The 26,761-nt window shown below is 38.3% G+C and overlaps 1 protein-coding gene across 8 annotated transcripts in view; it reads left to right on the plus strand.

Annotated features, from left to right (window-relative positions):
• The window catches only part of NEO1 (neogenin 1), a 260,180-nt gene that overhangs the window by 72,687 nt on the left and 160,732 nt on the right, over positions 1-26,761 (plus strand). For all 8 annotated transcript variants that reach the window (XM_045848485.1, XM_045848491.1, XM_045848488.1 and 5 more), the window contains exons 2-3: positions 19,004-19,321; positions 25,822-26,097. In XM_045848485.1, coding sequence (XP_045704441.1) covers positions 19,004-19,321; positions 25,822-26,097 — 594 coding nt within the window. The remainder of the gene's footprint in view (positions 1-19,003; positions 19,322-25,821; positions 26,098-26,761) is intronic.

A 26,761-nucleotide genomic window follows, 5' to 3' on the forward strand; every position in this document is an offset into this window, starting at 1 on the left:
TGGTTTGAACCACCAAGGATGAGAAGAAGCTAGCCATGTGACAAAGAGTGAGTGTGCAGGCAGAAAGGACAGAAAATGCGAAGACTTCAGTGTGGGAAACAACATGCTTGTTCAGGACATTGAACAATGTGGCTGGAACTTACTGAATTAGAGGGAGTGTGATGTGAGATTAGGTTGTAGAGAGGCAGGAGCCAGATGCTGTCACCCTTTTGAATGCCATGGTAATGAATTTGGATTTTATATTAGCTGTAATGGGAGGCTGTTGAAAGATTAGGCAGAGAAGAAAGATGATCAAACTTTGGTTTTAAGATCACCTGATATTATTTTTACATATAATTGTCAAAATGTGATTAAAAGTAAAAAAATACATAAAGTTCATATTATTTTATGCGTAACAATTTTGAAAATGTTGGTGAAAACTGAGATGCTAGATGTTAGCAATTTGGGGAGAATATTGTAGGCTTTTAAATTACGAATACTTACTGTTTATTGAGGACCTCTTGTCTGTCAAGCAATGAGGTATATTCTTTTCACATATCTTCACAGAAATTTTCTTCAAAGGAAGACATTGTTTTTCGTATTTTATAGGGGAGAAAAGTTTAGACACAGAGAAAAATGAACTAGCATAGCAGAGTTAGGATTCAAAACCATGCTGCTTCAGTTCATTTTACCAAGGTTTTTCCCACCATGGTTCTTTCTTGTGGGGGAAGGATGGGAAGGAGGAGGGCTGAAAACTGAGGAAAAGGAAAGTGCTCTTGTAATATGTTTATTGAAAAAATGAATGCAGATATTTCTTGGTTTGGAAAGTGGTTGGGAAGGGAGACGCTGTAAATTAGAACAATCGAATGGAATTTCCCTATTAGGGTGTAACCCTGGAAAAGAATTCCAGGTCCAGCTTTGATTAGAAGTTGACATTCACTGATTTTTGTGGTATACCTGTACCATCAAAAATTTTGAAAGGTGTACGTATATCAGACAATTAAAGTCCTCATTATAATGTTAACAACTAACCATTTAATCTTAATTGAAATCCCCAGGGAAGGAGTTTCGCCTGCTTGGTTAGATACAGTCTTCAGAGGACTAGCTGTGCAGGGCCGAGGAATGGCCTGAGCTCTGGAGTTGAGAGCACTAATTGCTATGCAGCAAAGCAGTGTAGGAAACATTCGTGAGCTCTGAAGTGTTGCCTGTTCTTATTTGATAACATAAATATATTTTGTTGAGCCCTTAGAATGTTAAATTATTTTAACTTTTAATTTTTAAACTTTTTGTGTATAAATTAAGAACTTAAAGCAAGAGAGCCTGAACAGTAGTACTCTATGGTGACAGTGGACACCAGAGGATCAGGAAGGATAAAATGTAGGATTTAGAGACCAACCGGAAGGGATAGAATGGTCAAGAGTAACGTTATTAAGGAGTAAAAGAAACATGGAGTCATTTGACATTAGTCTCTTATCTTATAATGAAGAGATAATTTTCTTAGTATTAATAACATTTTATAGAACATTTAAAGTTCATAAATGTATATCAATGCTTGCTTATCCTTTGGTCCTGCATTTCCACTGGCAAACTTTGAACCTTTGGTCAATAAGACATTTCATTTTATTTCTGCCAGTATTCAGATACTGTATATTATTTTTTACTGAAGGATACAATAAAATTTAGAATTACTATTTGCCATACAATTAAGTTGTGCAGTGAGTGATATGATTTGTTGGTATTTGGAGGGGTGGTGGGGGGTGGCAACTGAAATAAGTTCCCTGTAGATATTTTCTTTTCATAAGATGAAATTCTATCAAGAAGTGTGAAATATTCTATCAAAAACTGAGGAATAGTCTATCAAAGAAGTGAGAGCTATTTCATTAAGAAGTGAGAAATTTGCAGAGACCTGGGAATGTGGAAGAGATTAGACCGGATCATTAAACCTATTTCAAAATAATTTGTACAGTGACCCTGGTGAGACTGCACTAAAATTAAGCAAACTTAACTGTGTAGGGAATCAGGCCCCTGGTGATAAGTCAGGATAGTTTCTACATGAAGTCAATCAAGGAGTGTGTGTCTGTATGTCTTCTACTGTGACAGAGGAAAAGTGGTTACGGGAAATGGTGATACAGTATATTCCCCCCCTTTTTTATCCTCACCAGAAGACATTTTTCATTGCTTTTGGAGAAAGAGAAACAGTGATTTGTCGTCTCACATATTTATGCATGTACAGGTTGCTTCTCGTATGCGCCCTGACTAGAGAGAGACTGGCCACCTCGACGAATTGGGATGGTGCTCTAACCAACTGAACTGCCTCGCTAGGGCCAGTGATAGATCTTTTAAAAAATCCTCTCTTTGCAACAGGGATTATTCACCTATAACAACTGAAAATGTTTTTGTTATTAAAAAAGAAAAAGATGGCAAGAAGAATGCATAAGCAACTATTCATAATAAAAATGTAAGTTTTAAATAAAGCAATCCATGGAGCAAAATGCCTTTACTCTCTGTGCTTTCCCAGAAGTTCCGTCCCACTCCCAAACCCAGGAAAAAGCTCTGTTAACTGTTTAGTGTTCATTCTTCTAGACTCTTCCCTACATATTTGTATTTAAATATATGCATATTTTTGTGTATATGTATGTAATTGTATATATATTTTAATGTAAGCCCAGTCATACTACACATCTTTTGAAATTTGAAAAAATTTTCTGTAATGTAATATTTTTATTTTTTTATAGTCTTTCAGTCTCATTATACAGATATACCCCAGACTTTTCATATTGTCCCCTCCTGTGTAGACTATATATAAAAATAAAGGAGGACTTCTGGTCAAGATGGCAGTGTAGGCAGACATGGGTCACCTCTTTGCATAACCACATCAAAACTACAACTAAAATATAGAAAAACCATCACTCAGAACTGTCAGAAATCAAGTTGATGGAAGTCTGACAACTGTGGAATTAAAGAAACCACACCCATCTAGACTAGTAGAAGGGGAGTAGACACAGAATTATCTGGCCCCACACCCATGTGTAGTCGATAAAAATTTGGGAGGGATATCCCAGGAGTGAGGAGTCCCAGACCCACACAAGACCCCCCAGCCCAGGGTTCCAGTGCCAGGAAGATAAGTCCCCACAACTTCTGGCTGCGAAATCCAGCAGGGATTGAGTTTGTGGAAGAAACTGCTAGAACCCCAAGCAGTTCCTCTTAAAGAACCCACACACCAACTCACCTACTCAGACTCACTCCCTCTGAGCTCCAGGGCCATGGTAGCAGCTTGGAAGGCACCAATGGTATACTAGGATAAACTGAAATGTGTGGCATCAAGGTAAGCAGAGGCCATTGTCCCTGTGCTAAACCCTCTCCCCACAGAGCCACAGAGCCAGCAAGCTGGTTCCATATCTGAGACTCCATCAGCCTGCCTTAGAGATCCCCATCCAACTTACAGACTCACCCAAGCTGCTTTCTGTATGAATGGCTGGTCTTGGCTCATACTGCACAACTTCCTACATCCTCTCAAACAAGCAATAGCTGGTCTCAGTGAGCCCTAGGCCCAGCACAAGTAGCAGCCATCTCAGGTTGCTTTATATTTCAGGTAGGGTGGCCCCAGGAAAAAAACACAGGTGGGGGCTAACCTTGGCCTGTGTCACCTGGGAAACCCCAGGGCCAGTGCACCCAGTGGACAGCTACAGACCACATTGGAGCACCACCACCCTGCCCCTGCATAGCTGATCCTCCATAGAGGGGGAGGTTGATGGTAAGTGGTCACAGCCAATTCTTGCAGTTGTCTGGCCTAGGTAAATCCCTCCCATTGATCTGCCAACAGCAATCAAAGCTCAACTACAAGAGGAGGGTGTACTCAGACCATATGAAGGGCACACCTCCAGTACCCAGCTTGGGTGATAGGGGAGGCTGTGCCACTGGACCCTACAAGACACCTAACTATATTAGGCCACACTACCAAGATATGGACCCAAAGCAGCTCTACCTAATACATAGAATCCAAGATATGGACCCAAAGCAGCTCTACCTAATACATAGAATCAAACACAGGGAGACAAAGGAACAGGGCCCAAATGAAAGAACAGATCACAACTCCAGAAAAAGAGCTAAAGGAAATGGAGATAAGTATCTCTGTCAGATGCGAGTTCAAAACACTGGTTCAAGGAACAGGTGCTCAAGGAACTTAGGACCTCGGGCATAAAAAAGATCCAATCAGAAACTAAGGATACATTAGTAGAAATAAAGAACAATTTAAAGGGAAACACAATAGAGTGGATGAAGCCAAGAATCAGATCAATGATTTGGAACATAAGGAAGCAAAAAACACCAATTAGAACAAGAAGAAAAAAAAGAATTAAAAAAAAATGTGGATAGTATAAGCCACCTCTGGAACAACTTCAAGAGGTCCAACATTTGCATCATTGGGGTGTCAGAAGGAGAAAAGAAAGAGCAAGAAATTGGAAATTTATTTGAAAAACTAATGAAAGAAAAGTTCCCTCGTTTGGTGAAGGAAATAGACATACAAGTCCAGGGAGCACAGAAAGTCGCAATTATGATGGATTCAAAGAGGCCCACTCCAAGTCACATCATAATTAAAATGCCAAAAGTTAAGGATAAAGTGATAATTTTAAAAACAGCAAAGAGAAAAGCAGTTAGTTACCTACAGGGGAGTTCCCATAAAACTGTCAGCTCATTTCTCAAAAGAAACTTTGCAGGCTAGAAGGGACTACTTGGCAAGAAATATTCAAAATCATGAAAAGCAGGGACCTACAGCCAAAATTGCTCTATACAGCAGAGCTATCATTTAGAATCAAAGGGCAGATAAAGAGCTTTCCAGACAAGAAAAAAGCAAAGGAGTTCATCATCAGCAAACCATTTTTATATGAAATGTTAAAAGGACTTACTTAAGATAAAGAAGAAGATCGAAACTATGAACAATAAAATGGCAAAAATATATACCTATCACAAATTGAATCTGAAAAAACAAACTGAGCAAACAAGAACAGAAACAGAATCGTGGATATGGGGAGTGTTTTGATGGTTGCCGGTTGGAAGGTGGGTGTGGGGGAATGGGTGCACAAGTGAGGGAATTAAGAAGTACAGGTAGGTACAGAGTAGCCATGGGGATGTAAAGTACAGTATAGGAAATGAAGTAGTCAAAGAGCTTACATGCATGACCCATGGACATGAACAGTGGTGGGGGGATTGCATAAGGGAATAGGGGGCTGCTCAGTAGAGAGGGGCAAAGAGGGAAAAATCAGGACAAATGTAATAACATAATCAACAAAATATTTTTAAAAACAGGTTTGTTTCTGCTTAAACAAACATTATTGTTTTTACATAAAATATTCAGACAATACCAAAGGTAAAAGGAAAAAAATAAAAATCAACTGAACCCCCACTAGCCTGAGATAATCCACATTTTGGTGGCTAGTTTTTAAAATGTACCCCTTTAGGTATTCACACAAGTGTAAACATATACTCACAGCTACCACATACGTGTGTGTGTATGTGTGGTATTTATAAATGGCTTATACACATAACCTGATTATTCACAAAATCATTTTAAATGTGCTTGGTGATTTTCATTGCCCTTCCTCACTCCCCTGCCCTGGCCCCTTCCCATTTTCTATCCCATTTTCAACCATCCTCACCTTCCCGGTGACCAGTGGTAACAACCTGCTACATACTTGTCTATCTTTTTCAATGTTCATATGATCATATGCCTATGAAACTATGTAATTTACACTTGTCTGCATTGATAATTTTTCACAAAATGTATTCCAGATCAGCTGAAACATAGTTCACTCGTTTTTTTGCTGGCTAAATATTCTGAGGCAGCAATCAGTAAACTCCAGTCAATGGATTAAATTCATCCTACTGCCTGTTTGTAAATTAAGTTTTATTGGAACACAGACTTTATTTTTCTAGTGAGTGGTGTTACCTTTTAAATTCTTTATCTGTTATATGTGATGTATTTTCTCCCAATTTTGTCTTTTATTTGGCCAAAGAAGTTATTTTTTTAATTTAAATGCAGTGAAGTGAAGCATATCTATCTTTTCTAGCTCTGTGGTTCCCTGTTTTGATTTAGAAGGTTGCCTAACTCCAGGATTTTCTCTGTGTTTTCTGAAAATCTTCATTACTTAATATTTTATAGATCTGGAATATGTGTATAATACATGAGAGTGCTGCTACAGTGTAGTATAGTTAAAATCACAGATTCTGGTTCTGTTATTTACTACCCATGTGACCTTGGACAATTTAGTTTTCTCCTCTTCACTGGGAATGCTAATAGTACCTGTCTCTTAAGATAGTAGTAAGGATTAAATGAGTGGCTGGTATGTCAGGAGTGTTTAGAACAGTGTTTGATGCGTGCAAACATGTAAGTATTTACCATTATTTACATGCTGTGGGTAGGCGCCTCATTGTTCTTCCACATGGATAACCAGTTGTCCTGTTAGCATTTACTGAGTAGTCCCTTCTTTACCCCAGTTGCTGTAAAATGCTGTCTCTATTGTGTATGTTTCCAAATATATATAACTCTATTTTGGGGCTCTCCAGCCTCTATTATGTGGTTCTGTGTATTCCTGCTCCAGAGCTACAATTACTGTAATTACTGTAGCTTTAGAAATACTATTGAATGTAGTCCTTTTACTTTGTTCTAAATTGTTTTGATTCTTCTTGGCTTTCTTTGCTCTTCTATATAATTTTTAAAAACTCATCCAAATTTACAAAAATCTCTAAGTTTTATTATGGAAGAGTGATACTAATTGTCTGGTTTTGGAATGGAACCTGCCCATGGTCTCAAGTGGAAGTTTTTAGAAGTTGTCCAGTTGTGTAATCTAAAGGTTGATAACATCCATTGTGCTGGGTGAGCACTGGGAATGTGGTGAACAAAAGCACTGTAGAAGGATCCATTGTAAGCCTGCAGTTCCTAACTATATCCTGAAATACCTCGGGGCACCTCAGAGAACTCCCAGGCTTATTTCAAAATTTGGGGGGGAAAATAACAGCATCTGTTGGACACTGTGTGAACTTCTAAGTCAAGGTAGTTCAGAGTTTCTACGTTTGATTGTGCTTCCTTCATTTTGATGCTGTGATATCTTTGTAAAATTGGGTTTTTGTGGTTGCTGTCAGTTGCTATGATAAAAAGCAAGTGTCATGCAGAATTCATGGTGGACAAGGAAATGACAATGGTAGTTTACAATCTAATTTCAGGGTTTGGGAAGTTGTGCGATGTCCGGTGGTGAACACATCCCGTGACTAATTGTAGTTATTTAAAAGTAACATTAAAATATTTTTCAGTTTGTGTATATTATTTATTAAAAAAAGGATACTATATCGTTAGGACATAAATACTTAATTTGTTTGAACCTAACTATTAAATGAACTGTTAGGCATTTCTTTTAGTGTGAGGGATTTGTGGGAAAAACAGAAAATAAGGGTACCGGGGGCTGAGAAAGTTGAGGAACTCTTTGCTTTAACAAATTATTACAAATATTTTAAGGTTAAGAACATTCGGAATGCTACATAGAGTACTATATGCCATACCTGCTTATAACAGGGAGGTTTAATCTGGTCTGGGCACCAGGGACAGACAGCATTATTAAGAAAATGATATTTAAGCTGAGCTTGAAGGAAGACTAGGAGTTATTCTTGAAGAGGGTTGGTGGTGGGAATAGCTTGTGTGATGTGGGCAGGAGCTGACAGCGGTGCCTTGGTGGGGAAGGGGGAGTGATACGAGGGGCAGGGGCTGGAAAGTAGGCAAAGGTCAGGTCACAGTGACGTGGAAGTCCAGTTAAGGCATTCATTTAGATTTCTTTGTAAAAGGCAATGGCAAGCCTTAGAGTGATTTTAGATGAAGGAAGAATGTCTCACTGCCTGCTTACTGAGGGAATAAAATGCCAAGATGATATACATAAATATTTAAATATCTTAGAATATTTAAATATTCTAAGTGATATAGAGTGCATATTTTTGGTAAAATTTTGAAGTGCCTTGATTTTCCGAGGCATTTGTAAACTTCCTTGTGAGTATAATTTTTTCTTTTAATTTCTTTTGAACACATACACTCTTTTGTTCAACTTGGTAGATATGGACTTTTTGTTTTAATACATGAGAATATGTTTATTGATTTTAGAGAGAGAGGAATGGAGGATGAGAGAGAGAAAAAAATTAGGAGAGAAAGAGAAAGAAAGGGAGAAAGAAAAACATCGATGTGAGGGAAAAACAATGATCTGCTGCCTCCCGTATGCACCCCCACTGGGGACTGAACCTGCAAATTTAAGTATGTGCCCTGACCTGGAATCAAGCATGCAGCCTTTTGGTGTGTGGAGTGACACTCCAACCAAGGTTGTGTTTTTGACTGCCAGTCAAGGCACATACCTAGGTTGCAGGTTTGATCGTGGTCAGGGAGCATACAGGAGGCAGCCTATCGATGTTTCTCTCTTACATTGATGTTTCTCTCTCTCTCTCTCTCTCTCTCTCTCTCTCTCTCTCTCTCTCTCTGTCTGTCTCCCCCCCACCCCATTTCCCCCCTTCCTCTCTCTTTAAAACTCAGTAATAAAAAATATTGCCAGGTGAGGATTTAAAAAAGTAAAAAACAAATAAATGAACTCACAAGTAAGAGAGTTAAACTGTGAAACATTTACAATGGTATAATTTTTTTTCAAATGGCATAACCTTGTTCTGAATTATAAAATTAAATTTGTTTTGTTTATTAATGTATATAATATTTCAAATGGTTAATTTGTACATTCTGGCTGTCAATCTAATATTTTTATATATCAGGAATTTTCCTGAGTTTTTTAAATTTGTTTGGTATAAAAAAGATTTAATAGTTATATAGCACAGGTAGAAAAGTAATTTTTTAAAGTTTAGCTATCATTTTATACTGTATTGAAATATAATATTTTGATTTTTTACTGTAGTTCCAGTAAATTAATGCAAAATAATGTGTATATGGTAATAAGAAGCAAATCAATGCAGGTCACTTCTAAAAAGTTCCTAAGCTCATTTTCAAGAGTTTTAAGACTTGAAGGATTAATTTCATGTTCATCAAATGGGTATGGAAACCCCCTCGTGGTGCTTGGGAAAGGGCAGTTAGTCTGTTTGGAATTTGCTTGGCATTGTTAAGTATTAGGAAAACATTAAAACAAATAAATACAATTTCCTTTCCTCTGCCAGTGTGTTTTGCATTTATTTAGAATGATTCTCTTACCATGTAATAAAGAATTAGTGCCATCCTTAAATTCATAATGTAAATAAGTTATAAATAAAAGGGTGTATAGATATATTTTTAAAAGTCTTTCTTTCATTTATTGGCCCAAGCTTCACTGATAGTTTACCTGAAGAAATGTGATTACAGCTTGAGTTGTTTACCATGTTGTTGGTCAGCAGCTTTTTCAGGCTGAAAATGCAAGGTTTATAGCAAATGTTTTCTTTAAATTATGTTCTTCCTGTGTTTAAAGAACTGGCTAAGGACTAAGAAAAATGTAACTGATTTCTCCTGTGCTCTTTACATGAGAATGAATTCTAGATGAAGATTAAATATGGAAATAAAACTATAAAAATACTAGCATAAAATAAAGTTTTGACAGTCTTATGATAAAGAAGGGCTTTTCAAAAAAATTATTTAAACCTCAGCTAAGGATATGTTTATTGATTTTTGGAGAGGGAGGGAGGAAGGAAGACAGGGGTCACGGGGGGGGGACATCGATGTGAGACAAAAACATTAATTGGTTGCCTCCCGTGTGCATAGTGACTGGGGATCAAACCCGCAACCTTGGTATGTGCTCTGACGGGGGATTGAACCCATAGTCTTTTGGTGTACAGGACAACACTCCAACCAAATGAACATTCCAGCCAGGACAACAAAGGCCTTTTAAAGTATAAGAGATTTAATTCTATGAAGTTAGAATTTATTTTCTTATGACAAAAATCATAAACTCAAAATAGAAAAAAAGACTGTTTGCAAAACATGATAGCCTAGAGATTGCTTTTAATAGGATGGACAGAGTGTGTGTATAATGAATTTATGAAAAAATGCAGCCAGTAAGCATAAAAAAGATAATCTTTTTAGCAGAAAACCATTTCAATTATCTGCCTCTTATATGTGCCATAAGAAATTTCACATTGAATATAATAATGTTAAATATTTATAAATTCTACTGTAGTGATTGAGATAAAACTTTATTAGATCTTCCTATTGTCTAACGAAGCTTGATTTTTTGAGCTACCCCAGTGGTTTTTCTAATGTTCTTTTTTTTCTTCAGTTTGATTTTGTGTTAGTTTTAGGTGTATAGCATAGTGGTAAGACAATCATATACTTCATAAAGTTTTCCTCCTGATATTCCCAGTAGCCACCTGGCAACCTAGATAGTTACTACTGTATTGTCAACTGTATTCTCTATGCTGTACTTGAGATTCCTATGACTATTTGTAACTACCCATCTGTACCTATCAATTCCTTCATGTTTTCCACCTAGTCCCCCAACCCCCTCCCCTCTAACAACTATCAGTCTGCTCTCTTTGAATCTGTTTGTTTCATTGTTTATTTGGTTCTTTAGATTGCACATATAAGTGAAATATATGGTGTTTTTCTTTCTCTGACTGACTCCCTTTAGTATAATACCATCTAGGTCCATGCATGCTGTCGACAAATGGTAAGATTTCATCCTTTTTGGTGGCCAAGTAAGATCCATTGTATATATGCACCACTCTTTATTATTCACTCATCTCTTGGTTGGACACTTGGGTTGTTTACATATCCTGGCTATTGTAAATAATGCTGCACTGAACATAGGGGTGCATATATTGTTTCAAATTAGTGTTTGGGGTTTCTTTAGATGTATATTCAGTAGTGGAATCACTGGGTCATAAGGTAGTTTCAGCCGTAATTTCTTGAGGACTCACCCTCCATACTGCTTTCCACAGTGGCTGTACCAGTCTGCATTCCCACCAACAGCGCCCTAGGGTGCACTAGGGTTCCCCTTTTCTCCACATCTTCACCACCATCTGTTGTTCGTGGGTTTATTAATGGTAGCCGTTCTGACAGGTGTGAAGGGATATCTCCTAGTGGTTTTAATATTTGCATTTCTCTAGTGGCTAGTGATGTTGATTATCTTTTCATATGTCTGTTGGCCATCTGTATGTCCTCCTTGGAGAAGTGTCTATTCAGGTCCTCTGCCCATTTTTAATTGTATTGTTTGTTATTTTGGTGTTGAGTTGTGTGAGTTCTGTATAAATTTTAGATATTAACCCCTTATTGGATGTATCAGTGGTGAATATGTTGTCCCGTTCAGTAGGTTGTCTTTTTGTTCTGTTGATGGTTTCCTCTGCTGTGCAAAAACTGTTTAGATTGATGTAGTTCCATTTATTTATTTTTGTTTCCCTTGCCTGAGAAGATCTGTCAGAAAAAAAAAAAAACACACTGCCATTTATTGGATAAACTGTCCTTAGCCTATTGAATGTACTTGCCTTAAATTAATTGACCATATAGGCATGGGTTTATTTCTGGGTTCTCTGTTCTGGTCCATTGATCTCTATGTCTGTTTTTATGCCAGCACCATGCTGCTTTGCTTACTCTAGTGTAGTATGATTGGATATTAGGTAGTGTGATGCTTCCAGCTTTGTTGTTCAGTACGAGTGGTGAGAGTGAACATCCCTGTCTTGTTTCTGATCTTGAGGGAAATGCTTTTGTCCTGCTGTGTTAAATATGATGTTAGTTGTGGGTGTGCTTATATTGCCTTTATTATGTTGAAATATGTTCCCTCTAACCACTTGCTGAGAATTGTTATAAAGGGGTGCTGGATTTTGTAAAATGAATTTTCTGCATCTATTGATACAATATGATTTTTATCTTTCATTTTGTTTATGTGGTTTATCATGTTTTTCCTTATCATGTTAATGGATTTATAGATGTTGAACCATTCTTGCATTCCAGGATTAAGTCCCACTTGATCATGGTGTATGATCATTTTAATGTATTGCTGAATTTGGTTTATTAATATTTTGTTGATTTTTGCATCTATTTTCATCAGACATGTTGGCCTATAATTCTTTCTTTGTGTAGTGTCTTCATCTGGTTTTGGAATCAGGGTAATGTTGGCCTTGTAGAATGAGCTTAGGAGTCTTTTCTCCTCTTGTATTTTTGAGAATAGTTTCAGACAGGTAAGAATCGGTTCTTTGAATGTTTGGTAAAATTCACCTATGAAACTATTGGGTGCAGGACTTCTGTTTCTTGGGAATTTTTGATTTCTTAGATTTGGTTAGTTATAATCAGTCTGTTCAGATTTTCTGTTGCTTTATGATTTCAGTTTTGGAAGATTGTATATATGTTTTTTAATTTATCCATTTCTTCCAGATTGTACACTTTATTGGCATATAGTTGTAATATTTTCTTATAATTTTTGTATCTCTTTGGTGTTATTACTTCTCTTTTGTTTCTGATTTTATTTATCTATTTGGGTACTCTTATGTTTTTGATAAATCTGGATAAAGGTTTTTCAATCTTACCATTTTAAAGAATCAGATCTTGGATTTATTGATTTTTTTGTATTTTTATTTTGATTCTATTTTCACTTGTCATATTACATTTTTATTTTTTCTTGATCTCATTGTTAATTCATTCATTGTTTAGTAACATGTTATTTAGCCTCCATTTGTTTTTGTGATTTCAGTTCCTTTTCTTGTAATTGATTTGTAGTTTCACACCATTGTGTTCAAAGAAGATGCTTGAAATGATTTCACTCTTCTTAAACATATTGAGACTTGTTTTGCATCCTAACATGTAGTCTGTCCTGGAAAATGCTTCATGTGCACTTGAAAAGAATGTATATTCTGCTTTGAGGAGAAATGCTCTGAAGGTAATCAATTAAATCTTTAGGGTCTAGTGTTTCATTTAAGGCCGCTGTCTGTCATTGTTGATTTTCTGTCTGGAAGATCTCTGTTGATGTCAATGGGGCCATAAAATCCTCTGTTATGACTGTATTGCTGTCAATTTCTCCCTTTATATTCATCAATATTTACTTTATATATTTCAGTCCTTCTATGTTGGGTGCATAAATGTTTACAAGGGTTATATCCTCTTGTTGGATTGATTCCCTTATCATTATGGATCACCTCCTTTTTCTCCTATTACAGCCTTTGTTTTAAAGACTATTTTACCTGTTACAAGTATTGCTATGCCAGCTTCTTTTTTGTTTCCCTTTGTATGAAATACCTTTTCAATGCCTTTACTTTCAGTCTGTGTGTATCTTTCGTTCTAAGATTGGCCTCTTGTACACAGCCTAGACGGGTCTTGTTTTTGTAAAATACATTAAGCTACCCTATAGGTCTTTTGATTAGAGCATTTAATTCATTTTCATTTAAAGTGATTATTGATAGGTATGTTTTTATTGCCATTTAATTCTTTTCTTTAGATATATTTTATTGATTATGCTATTACAGTTGATTTTCCTGGGGCTTCTCCTTGGCTGTGTCTTCACATGGCCTTTGTGCACTTGCATCCCTGGTATTTCTTCCTCTTTTTATAAGGACAGCAGGCCTATTGAATTGGGATTTTTACCTTTGTGACCTCATTTAAGCATAATTATCTCTTTTTTGTTGTTTAAGATTTTATTTATTTATTTTTAGAGAGAGGGGAAAGGAAGGAGAACGACAGGGAGAGAAACATCAGTGTGTGGTTGCCTCTCACAAGCTCCCTACCGGGGACCTGGCCCGAAACCCAAGCATGTGCCCTGACTGGGAATCGAACTGGCGACCCTTTGATTCGCAGCCCACACTCAGTCCACTGAGCTACACCAGCCAGGGCAAGCATAATTATCTTTTTAATGGTTCTGTCTCCAAATACATTGAGGGCTAGGGCTTCAACTTGTGTATTTTGGGGGAGCACAATTTGGTCCATAACAGGAGTAGTATAAACCCCAACAACTGGACACAATAGAAGCTAAATTTTGTCTAGAGAAAGGCATAGTGGAAAAGAATATAGGAAAGAAAAGGCAAGCATGAGAGAGTTTTGGTAGTGTATCCATGTCAAAATAGTAATCTCAGATCAATTCTTTGCATATTCTGAAATAATGGATGCTGTTGATGTTGTACTTTATTAAAAATGTATTTTATTGATTATGCTATGACTATTGTCCCATTTTTTCTCACCTTTATTCCCCTCTGTCCTACAACCCTCCTCCCACCAGTGTTCCTCACCCCACTCCCACCTTAGTTCATGTCCACGGGTTGTACGTATAAGTTCTTTGTTTTCCCCATTTCCTATACTATTCTTAACCTCCCCCTATTTTGTACCTACCATTTATGCTTCTTATTCCCTGTGCTTTTTCCCTCATTCTCTCCCCTCCCCCTTCATGCTGATAACCTTCCGTGTGATCTCCATTTCTGTGATTCTGTTCCTGTTCCTGTGATTCTGTTGTTTGCTTAGTTTGTTTTTGGTTTTGTTTTTTTAGGTTCAGTTGGTGAGTTTGTTGTCATTTTTCTGCTCATATTTTTGATCATCATCTTTTTCTTAGATGAATTCCTTTAACATTTCATATGATAAGAGCTTGGTAATGATGAACTCCTTTAACTTGACCTTATCTTGGAAGCACTTTATCTGCCCTTCCATTCTAAATGATAGCTTTGCTGGATAGAATCATCTTGGTTGTAGGTCCTTGCATTTCATGACTTGAAATAGTACTTCTTTCCAGCCCTTCTCACCTGCAAGGTTTCTTTTGAGAAGTCAGCTGATAGCCTTGTGGGAACTCCTTTGTAGGTAACTGTCTCCTTTTCTCTTGCTGCTTTTAAGAGTCTCTCCTTATCTTTAACTTTGGATAATGTAATTATGATGTGCCTTAGTGTGTGCTTCCTTGGGTCCAACTTCTTTGGGACTCTCTGGACTTCCTAGAAGTCTATTTCCTTTGCCAGATTGGAGAAGTTCTCCTTAATTGTTCAAATAAGTTTTCAATTTGTTGCTCTTCCCCTTCTCCTTCTGGCACCCTAGCTTCCCTTGTGATTTGGATGTTGGAATGTTTAAAATATCCTGGAGATTCCTAAGCCTCCTCATCTTTTTGAATTCTTGTTTCTTCGTTCTCTTCTGGTTGAATGTTTACTTCTTCCTCCTGCTCCAAATCATTGATTTGAGTCCTGGTTTCCTTCCCGTTACTGTTGGTTCCCTGTACATTTTCCTTTATTTCACTTTGCATAGCCTTCCCTTTTTCCTGTATTTTGCAACCATACTCAACCATTTCTGTGAGCATCCTGATTACCAGTGTTTTGAACTCTGCATCTGATAGGTTGGCTATCTCTTCATCACTTAGTACTGTTTTTAGAGCTTTTATCTGTTCTTTCATTTAGGCCATATTTTGTTGTCTCCATGCACCTGTTATGTATTAAAGGGTGGAGCCATAGGTATTCACCAGGGCAGAGCAACACATGTCCCTGCATTGTGGTGCTGTATGTGGGGGAGAGGTCTGAGAGGGAACGATGATGCTTGCTTGACTCTCTGCTGGCTTTCAGTCACTTCCCCCACTACCCACAAGCAAGTTGGGTCTTTCTGGTGCTGATCCCCTGGTGGGAGGGTTTGTGTACACTCTAGGACCCCATGGGTCTCTCCAGCAAACTTTCCTGTGAGGCTGGGGGTTTCTCCCTCTGCCACAACCCCACAGGTTTTTACAGTTAGAGGTTTTGAGGCTTTATTTCCCCACACTGGAACCCCCGTGGGTTCCCCACACTGGAATACTGGGTTGCGTGATCTATTTCATTCCTCAGTTGTTCCTCTTGCATTATCTGCCCACAAATGTGGGACAGCCCATTCTGCTAGCTGCTGCCTCACCTGCCCAGTCCTCTAGCTGCCGCTTTGCTACAAGTCTTTTCTCCCCTTCCTACCAGTCTGGATGAATGTTTCTTCTTTAACTCCTGGGTTGTTGGACTTCCATACAGTTTGATTTTCTGTCAGTTCTGGTTATTTGTTTTTTAAATTTGTTGTCCTTCTTTTGGTTATGCAAAGAGGCAAAGTGTATCTGAGAAGCTCTTTCTTTCTCCTTCAATTTTAAACAATGGCTTGGTTGGATAGAGTTGTCTTAATCACATGTTCTTGGCTTTCATCACTTTAAATTTTTGGTGCCAGTCCCTTTTGGCTTGAAATGTTTTTGTTGAGAAATCAGCTAACGGTCTTATTAGAGCTCCCTTTGTAGGTAACTCTCTTTTCTTGTTGCTTTTACATTTTTCTTTTTGTCTTTAACCTTTGCTATTTTAATTGTGAGGTATTTTGGTGTGGCCTCTGTGGGTTCATCTTGTTTAGAACTCTCTGTGCTTCCTGGGCTTGTGTGTCTTTCTTCTGCACCAGCTAAAGTTTCTAATAATTACTTCTTCAAGTAGGTTCTCAATCCCTTGCTCTTTCTCTTCTCCTTTTGGTGCCCCTCTTTTGCAGATGTTGTTATGGTTCATGTTGTCCCAGAGGCCCTTAGACTTTCCTTGCTTTTTAAAATTCCTTTTTCTGCCCTGGCTGGCATAGCTCAGTGGATTGAGCACGGGCTGTGAACCAAAGTGTCGCAGGTTCAATTCCCAGTCAGGGCACATGCCTGGGTTGCAGGCCATGACCCACAGCAACCACACATTGATGTTTCTCTCTCTCTCTCTCTCCCTTCCCTCTCTAAAAATAAATAAATAAAATCTTTTATAAAATAAAATAAAATTCCTTTTTCTTTTTGCTGCTCTGATCGGATGTTTTCTGCTATCTTGTCTTCCAAATCATTGATTTTATCCTCTGCTTTATCTAACCTGCTGTTGATTCCTTCTGGTATATCCTTCATTTCAGATCATTGTGTTCTTTATTACTTACTGGTTCTTTTTTAAGGTTTATACATATAATTTTTTATGTTTACTATCTCTTTGTTTCAGTTCTCACTGAGTTCATTTATTATTTGCCTGCGTTTCTTGAGCGTCATCATAACCATTGTTTTTAACTCTGGTAGATTGCTTGCTTATTTTATTTAGGTCTTTTTCTGGAGATTTGTGTTTTTGTTTTTTTTTTTTAATTTGCAATATGTTTGTTTGTCTCCCTATTTTAGCTGCTTCTCTGAATTTGTTTTTGTATGTTAAGTAGATCTGCTTTGTCTTCTAGTCTTGGTATGGAGGCCTGATGTAGTAAGTGTCCCATGGGGCTCAGTAGTGCAGTCTCTGATCACCCAAGCAAGGTGCCCAGAAATGTCTCATGTGTGTTTATGTGAGCTCTCCTGTTGTACATGATTGATTTTTGCCCATTCATTGGTGGGGTTGGTCCTGGGGTGGCTGGCTGTGGGGCTCCACTCCTACCACTGTGTACAAGCTTCTGTTCAGGGGCTAACTTCATGAAATGGATTTGGCCCCATCAGTGCCTGGTACCTGCTGAGATCTTTGTGTATGCCACTTACGGAGTTAATTGGATCATGCACTGATGTGGTCTGAAGCCTACCAGTGGATTTGGTTCTGGAGACTCTTGGGAGTGCCTCTTGGGTGCAGGTTAGTGTCAGGCACTGCTTGCAACTGGCCCTGGGCCACCTTTTTGGAGCTATAATGCAATCCACAGTTTGTAGCTGCCTCTGCTGGGCCTGGATGTGCATGAAAGGGGCCAAGCTGGACACCAAGGTTTTCTTCCACCAGCACAGAGCCAGGGAGGGGTCAGGAAAAGGTCAGAGTGCTTAGATTAGCCTTCCCCTGCTGGCTGCCTGGTAGGCTCAGTCAGTGAAAGAGCTTCTGGTGGTACTCTAGTTGTGTGAGGTAGGTCTCAGTGAGTCACCAGGTAGGAGTGAGTAGTATTTACTACATTGATAACAGATTCAGCCTTGACATCAGTGCTGGATCTGAGGCCACTCGACATAAATCTCAGGATACACCAAGGCCAGCCACCACCCATTGGGTGCCCATGGACCTTTGTGGTGGGTAGGGTCTCGGAGTTATTAGGGTAAGGGCAGCAGGATTTTCAGGCCCAGACAGATCAACATTTAGCCATGTGGAGGGAGGGTTTTACATGGGAACAATGGCATCCATCAAATGTGCAGGGGGAAAAGGGACCCCGCTTTGGAGCCATACAACTCAGTTTCTCCTCTAGTCTGCCTGGATCTCCTCAAGAGTCTTTGAAGAATGTTTTCACCACAGGCCACAACCAGCTGACTTTTGTGCAGGGTGTGAACTTGGTAGTGCAGTAAGACAGGGAGTCAGGAATGTGGGGCCTGTGGATATCCCCAGGTCGATGTTGTGTAAAGGGGAGTGCTAGACCCAGGAAAGATGGAGTCTGTAGGCCATGTGGGAGAGGGACTCAGCATAGGGACCCTAGAGGCTGTCCCATCGGCTCTCTCCCTGGACCCTCACAACCCATTCTCTCCTTGCAGGATTCTAGTCTGCTCCAATCTGCCCACCCTCCCTCTGCTAGAAGCCAGTGTGAGCGACTGTGAACAAGACTTTTTGCCCTGGTTCTCTAAGAGGATGCCTGGGTTTCTAGCAGAGTCCCATCTCTTCTTTGTGGACATAATCCCTGCTGATTTTCACAGCCAGATATTATGTGGGCTCCTCTTTCCAGCTCTGGTGCTCTGGGCTGGGGAACCCGGCATGGGGTTGATAGCCCCCACTCCTCATGCGGGACCTTTGCAGCTGAGCTGGCCAGCCCTTTGTGCGTCTCTGCCCTTCCTACCAGTCTCAGGGTGGCTTCTTCTGTAAATCCTTGGTTGTAAGACATTTTTTAGCTTGTCTTCAGTTGGTTATTGAGTTGGATTGTTCTAAAGTTCAGTTGTAATTTTCGTTTGGACCCTGAAGGAGATGAGTGTAACATTCACCTCCCCTGCCACCATCTTGGGTCATTCTCCTAAATGGGTCAAATTTTGATTTCCTAATGAAAAATAAATTTTATTTATTAGATAGTCATAGTGAAATGACTGTATTTATGTATCATACCTAAAAAGCATAACTATAAATAATTTTTGGACATATTATTTTTTTTTACAGAAACAGTAGAAGAAAATTTTGGATAACTTTGTTCTTTTCTTTATTATTTTTGTAGGATCCAGCATTCGAACATTCACTCCATTTTATTTTCTGGTGGAGCCAGTGGACACACTGTCAGTTAGAGGCTCTTCTGTTGTGTTAAACTGTTCAGCATATTCGGAATCCTCTCCAAAAATTGAATGGAAAAAAGATGGAACATTTCTAAACTTAGTATCAGATGATCGACGCCAGCTTCTCCCAGATGGGTCTTTATTTATCAGCAGTGTGGTGCATTCCAAACACAATAAACCTGATGAAGGTTATTATCAGTGTGTGGCCACCGTTGAGAGTCTTGGAACTATTGTCAGTAGAACAGCCAAGCTCACAGTAGCAGGTAAGTTTTGTTAAGTAATTTATTTGTGTTTTCAAAGTTTTATAAAGGGTAAATTTTAATAAAAGCAGCATTATTCTAGACTTTTCATTTAACTGGTAACAGCAGATGATATACTTACTTAACAACTATCAATTGACCATGTACAGTGTAGGACGTGCTCAGTGCTGTAGGGAATAAACTATAGCATTTCCCCACGTTCTGATGATTTAGATGGCTTAAGGTTGTTATCAGAAGTACTGAACCAGTTCTTTTTTTTCCTTTGTAACTTGGAAGTGACAGAGGAACTTGTGTGGGAAAACTGAGTCACTTTAGTTGCTAACTTTTGTCCTACTCAGCATAACCATTGAATATTGCTTTATAAAACTCAAAGTATAGCCAGAATCATGACTTAACCAAGGAAATGACATTAATTAGATAAATTATTTTAAAATCTGTAGACTGTATTATATATATTAAGGTGAAGAACAGAAAGTTTTAAGGAGAGAAACATTTACTTTAGAGCATTCTCATTTGAAGAATGATGAACAATATAAGAAAAACTAAGACTTCAGAAGAGTAAGATGTGGTTCCTACATAAGTCATAACTGTTTTGTAGTAGACACTGGCATTCCTCAGATCAGGGTTTCTTCACCTGAATACCAGGTGAAATATTTAGTTGTTGTTAAGTTTCACATTGTACAAAAATTGTATTGTCTTATGTTTATGGTCACCTTGGTGAAGTGCTAACATGTGAAAAAAGAATGTGGCTGAGACTAGTGTCCCATCTCATTCCCACTGCAGGTCGTGGCTCCCATCCTGTGCGCACTGTGGGGTGTGTTTGCTCATTCATTCTGAGTGCAGTGGCCCTTTTCCTCTCCAGAGTGAAATACTCACAGTTATACTTGAGTGTGATGTAAGGCTGCTGTCGTTATTCCATAATTACAGATTGAGAATGGAAGAATTTTTTTAAAAAAGTCAGTTCTTCAGACAATCTTTTCTTCTTATTTTTAAATCTTTTTGCCAAGCTTTTCCAACTTGTTGATAAGTAAGTTAGCATCATAACCATCCTTATAATATCACTTAGGTCAGCTCCTGTTTATCACTGATGTTCTCACCCTTTATTATTTTTGTAGTATGTATCAGAACTTCTTCCTTTCAGCCGTACCCCATATCCAATCACCAAATCCAGTGAATTCTGCTTTCTGATTTCTCTGTACTTGATTCATATTCTCTTTCCTGAGGCTACTCATCATCCCTCACCACAGCCTTGTAACCGCCGGCCGCATAACCCTCTTCCTCCTCCCGTCCATCTCCACACTGTGGTCAGAGCTCTGTTTCTCACCCATCAGTGACTCTCGAGTAACAGCATGAGGTTAATGTCGAAACTCTTTAAGGCCTCTTTCATGATCTGGCTTCCACTTCTCCCGCTTTCTTTCTTATCACTTCACCCTGCCCTTGCCTCCATCACCACCATCACAGCATTTTAAACATTGGCAGTACTGAATGTTTTCAGTCCCCTTTCCTTCTCTGCCTCTGGCTTTTGCTCATGACTTCCCCACTGCCTAGTAAGGCTGTGTTCTACCTTTTCCTCTCTTTCTTCTCCTCTGCTAGATTTGTTTATTCTTCCCCTTAACTTTCGTATCTTTCAGGAAACACTTCTTGACCTAATATTTAAGTAAACAGGTAATTTTAAACTTTAATATTTAAGTAAACAGGTAATGATTAAGTAAAGCAGGTAAAATGATAAATTATTTGGCCTGGGTATCCAGAGGAAAAAGTAGCTAAGAGAGTAATAGAAGTTCTTTTAAGTAGTTACATCATATTCATTTATAGATACACTGTAAAATATCTAAAGATTCCCTTTTTCAGGAATAGTTTACATAGATAAAGATTGTTTGAGGTTGCAGACAATTCTATAATGAACGGCCTTTTATAAATCTTTATTTCTGTGGGATAGATCACTAGACACAGTAGTCTGCTACTTGCTGTATCATAGGGTATACTTGGGTGTGTGTGTGTGTGTGTGTGTGTGTATGTGTAATTTAAAAAGATAACTGAACCATTTGACATTTTCTCAAAATGTTAACCATAGAGTTACCATATGACTGAGCAGTTCCATTTCTAGGTATCTGGTAGCCAGGAGAAATGAAAAGGTGTGTTCACACAACATTTGTGCATGAATGTTTATAGCGGTATTGTTCACAATAGTTAGAAAGTGAGAACAGTGACCATGTCTATCAAGTGAAGAATGGATAACCAAAATGTGGTATATTCATACATGGAGTAATATTTAGCAAAGAAAAGGAATGAAGTTGATATACACTACAATATAGATGTCTTAAAAACATTATGCTGACCTAAAGAAGCCAGTCACCAAAGACTATCTGTTTTATGACTTGATATGTATAAAATCCAGAATAGGCAAAGATAGAGCCAAAAAGTAGATTGGTGGTTTTCTAGGGCTAAGAATGAAGGGAAATAAGGATATAGGGGGTGGAGAGGGAGTGGGAGAGGGTATGGGGAATGACTGCAAGTGAGTACAAGGATTTTGGGGGGACTATAATGAAAATGTTCTAAAAAATCAGAATATGGTGATTGTTGCAGAACTCTGTACATATACTAAAACCATTGAATTGTATACTTTAAATGGTAAATTTTATACTGTATAAATTGTATCTCAGTACAACTTTTTTAAGAAAAGAATACAGCCAAATTACCATTCTAAAAGACTATTCATTAAAGGTCTATGATGGCAAGCAATAGAAACTGATTTTGGCCAGTCAAGCAAGAAGGGGAATTTCTGAAAGAACACAAAGTAGATAGGTCATAGAATTAAACATGAGAAGTCTTTTTCTCTGGGCTGTCTCATTTCTCCACAGCAGAAAATTTTGTTTTACTGCTTGGGCATTACCCTGACTGTGAGTGTTCTGAATTGCAAGATGGGCAGCTGGGTGGTCTAAATAGAGACAGTATAATTCTTTTCCTGGCAGCCCCCTTCCCACTCTCTTTTCTCCTACAATTCCTCCGAGGCAGGAGGACAAACTGGCTGCCTGCTTCTGAGCAGGGGAAGCTGCAGCACTTTCTGCCTCAGTGTCAGTTACTAGTTCCTGCAACTGCTTTCTCTACTTAAAAACTTTTTGAAATTTCTGTCTGCTGACTCCCCATATGTTGTTGTGGGGTTTAGGTTTTTTAAAATTACTCATTTTAATGGGACCTACGTAGGAAGAATTTTTTAACTTTTTAAAAAACGGAACTAGCTCTTGGTTTTATTCCAGATTCCTCCCCTCCCCCTTTGTTAGTTAGTATCTGTGTGTGTTTTTGTTCATTTCTTTTTAATTTTCTGGTTTCTGAAAACGGGGCATTTTGTTAATTTTATCTTTATTTCCTTTCTTCAAAAATCCCCTTAAACCAAAAAATTAAAAATATTTTTAGCACAGCTAGACAACCTGTAAATGTGTATTTTTACATATGGACTAATTAACCATCATAAAACTAGAAGACATATAGTTTCCCATAATTTAATATGTTATTCTTTAAAGAAACATTTTGTTGTATTCTGAGCATGTCAGTCACTTCTTAGACATTAATTTTAATAGTAGTCGCTACATTTGTTGAGTAATTATGTGCCAGGCAGTATGCTATACATGAATTTGTCAGATATTTAATTAGTTAAGTGTTCAACCTCTTTAAGAACTCTGAGGCCTGTAATTCTTCTCATTTTACTGATGAAGAAAGTCTTCGAGGTTAAGTAGCTTCCCAGCACTACAGCTTCACCAACGAAGTGGTGCAGCTGGGATTCAAATGCAGGTGACATGACTCCGGAACTCGTGCTCCCAACCATTGCATTCTGTGGCACGTGTAGAGTATTTATGACTTAATTTTTTTTGTTAATATTTTATTTCTAAGCAATTTCAAACTTATGGAATCATTGCAAGAATGAAACCAAGAAATCCCATTAGTCTTTACTTAGATTACTTGATTGTTAACATTTTGCCACATCTGCCTTATCACACCCCCCCCCCCCCCCCAATATGCTCATACCCAAATAAATTTTTTCTGGATGTTTTTTCGGAACTATTAAGAGTAAATTGCAGAGGGTACCTAAATACTTATGTGCATATATATATATATATTTTTTATTGTTGTTCAAGTACAGTTGTTTGCATTTTTTCTCCACTACTTACCCCACTCCAGCCATCCCCACCTCCCTCCCCTGATACTACCCCACCCTTGATTTTGTCCATGTGTCCTTTATAGTTGTTCCTGAAAACTCTTCCCCCTTTTCCCCACCTCCCACCTCCCCTCTGGTTACTGTCAGATTGTTCTTAATTTCAATGTCTCTGATTATACTTTGCTGGCTTGTTTGTTTTGTTGATTAGGTTCCACTTGTAGGTGAGATCATATGGTATTTGTCCGTCGTGACCTGGCTTATTTCACTTAGCACAATACTCTCCAGTTCTATCCATGCTGTCTCAAAGGGTAGGAGCTCCTTCTTCCTTTCTGCTGCATAGAATTCCATTGTATAAATGTACCGTAGTTTTCCGATCAATTCATTTACTGATGGGCATTTTGGTTGCTTCCAGCACTTGGCTATTGTGAATTGTGCTGTTATGAACATTGGGGTACATAGGTTCTTTTGGATTGGTGTTTCAGGGTTCTTAGGGTATAATCCCAGCACTGGAGTTGCCAGGTCAAAAGGCAGTTCCATTGTTAGTTTTCTAAGGAAATTCCATACTGTTTTCCACAGTGGCTGTATCAGTCTACATTCCCACCAAAGGTGCTCTAGTGTTCCCTTTTCTCTGCATCCTCCCCAACACTTGTTTGTTGGTTTGTTTATGATGGCCATTCTGACTTGGGTGAGGTGGTATCTCATTGTGGTTTTAATTTGCATCTCTCTGATGGCTAGTGATGCTGAACATCTTTTCATATGTCTCTGGGCCCTCTGTATGTCCTCGTTGGAGAAGTGTCTGTTCAAGTCTTTTGCCCATTTTTTAAATGGGTGATTTATCTTCCTGGAGTAGAGTCGTGTGAGTTCTTTATATATTTGGGAGACCAAACCCTTCTCCAGGGTATCGTTGGCAAATATATTTTCCCATACAGTTGTTTCTCTTTTCATTTTAATGCTGTTTTCTTTAGCCATGCTGAAGCTTTTTATAAAAATAAGGACATTCTGTGCCCTGGCTGGTGTAGCTCAGTGGACTGAGCGGGGGCCTGTGAATCAAACGGTCACTGGTTCATTCCCAGTCAGGGCACATGCCTGGGTTGCAGGCTAGGTCCCCGGTGGGGGGTACATGAGAAGCAACCACACATTGATGTTTCTCTCTCTCTCCTTTCCTTCCCCTCTCTCTAAAAATAAATAAAATATTTTTAAAAATAAGGACATTCTCCTAAATAACAGTCCATCAGTTTCAGGAAATTAACCTTAACTATACTATCATTTAATCCATAGATAGCATTCAGATTTCACTGCTTATCTTGTTTTTAATAGCAAAAAAGCAAAGAATAAAACCCACAAAAGCAGAAACTTATCCCCCCTTCCTTACCTTTCTGGTCCAGGATTACATGTTTTACTTAGTAATTAGTTGTCTCTTTAGACTCTTTTAATTTCAAACCATTGTTCTTTTTCCTTGTCTCATTTTGGGTGTTCTGATTTTCCTCTGAATAGTTTCAGGTGCATCACATCAGGAAGCATGTTACGCTAACTTTTATTTTTAGTTAAGGTGCGCTATGCTATGTTTCTCCTCTGTAAACTTAATAAGTATTTTGTACTTTTATTAATTTTGGGAAGAGATAATCTGATACTCTATACATATCCTCTTCCTCATCCAATTTTTATCTGCTAGTTTTAGCATCCATTTATGATTCATTATCCCAGATTTAGCCAAAGGAAAAACTCCCCTCAGTCTGACTTTTGTGTCCTTTTGATTTACCCATATTGTTCTTTGGATACTTCTTCCTTTTTTTTCTCACAAGACATTCCAAGCTCATCTTGTACTTTCCCCATTCCAGCCCTAGAATCAGCCATTTCTCCGAGGGACATTGGTTACTTGTATTGGATAATGGTATTTAGAAATCAAGATTGAGTCACCATATATACCCATTCCCACTGCAGTGACATTGATTCTGGACTCTGAACAGATGAACGTACTCATATATAAAATGTATATGTATTTCATATGTATATATCTCTTTATATTTGTATATGTATAATTATATAAAACCCTAAGTTTACACTGATACTTTTGTTCTAGTCCAGTACCATGGGATTTATCCAGCCCTTCTTCTTTTCCATATTTGTGCCATGCTTCTCTGACAGTGGGGAGTCTGACTCCAAGTATCCTTGGTACATTTACTAGTTTGATTTGTAATCCCGTGTATAGCCAATTTCCTGACTCATGAACCTCCTTCTTGACCCTGATTCAGTCATACTTGTGGTCTCATGGGCCCACTTGCTTCTGGTCCCTATGACTGCATTTTAACATAATGTTTAACTACATTTTATTTCTTCTTTTATTGTCCAGGTCTTCCAAGATTTGCCAGCCAACCAGAACCTTCTTCAGTTTATGCTGGGAACAGTGCAATTCTCAATTGTGAAGTTAATGCAGATTTGGCCCCGTTTGTGAGGTGGGAACGGAACAGGGAGCCTCTTCTTCTGGATGGCAGAGTCATCAAACTTCCAAGTGGGACATTGGTTGTCAGCAATGCGACTGAAGGAGATGGGGGGCTTTACCGCTGCGTAGTTGGAAGTGGTGGGCCACCAAAGTATAGTGATGAAGCTGAATTAAAAGTTCTTCCAGGTATTCATTTACTACCAGGACTGATGTTTTTATGTTTATTGATGGGTAAAATTTGTTCTGTTAGAATTGTTTAATAAACAATGTTAAATATGTATGTGACATATTAGTGTCATCATAAGGAGTCTCAGTTTCTTAGAAGGAGGAAAAAGAAGAAAGCCTATGAGAAAGATCTGTACTTAAGTTAATGCATTTGTCAGTAAAAATTTATCAGGCAATAACATATATTCAATATCTGTCCTATTCTTTTTGACTAAAGAAACATTCAGTCTGGTTTTTTTGGTCAGGCTCACCCACAACGGGATACATCTTTGAGTTCTGTTACTTGCTTATAATAGAATGAATAGTTTCTATAGATCGGCCTTTTTACTTGTAAGAGTTAGAGACTTACTCAGGATAGTTCACACAAGAAATGGCCAGAGTAGCTACTACAGCAGCTCTTGAGACACTGGTAAGCAAGAGTTCCTGAATCTTTATAATGCTCATGCATTTTAATGTAAACCCAGGTCCTCTTTCCTTCTCTTTGTGAGTTCTCATTCTCTTTGTTCCTACTGGCTTCCCTCATAATCTGTTTTTGCGCCTCTTTTCTCAGCTATGTAACTTCTTACTCATCACTTTCTCTCACTTGTAGCTCACCGTAGTTTCTCTCCTCATGATGTTTCATAAC

This window comes from Phyllostomus hastatus, unplaced genomic scaffold, assembly GCF_019186645.2.
Source record: "Phyllostomus hastatus isolate PE091 unplaced genomic scaffold, TTU_PhHast_1.1 phas_contig_62, whole genome shotgun sequence".
Classification (NCBI taxonomy): Eukaryota; Metazoa; Chordata; class Mammalia; order Chiroptera; family Phyllostomidae; genus Phyllostomus; species Phyllostomus hastatus.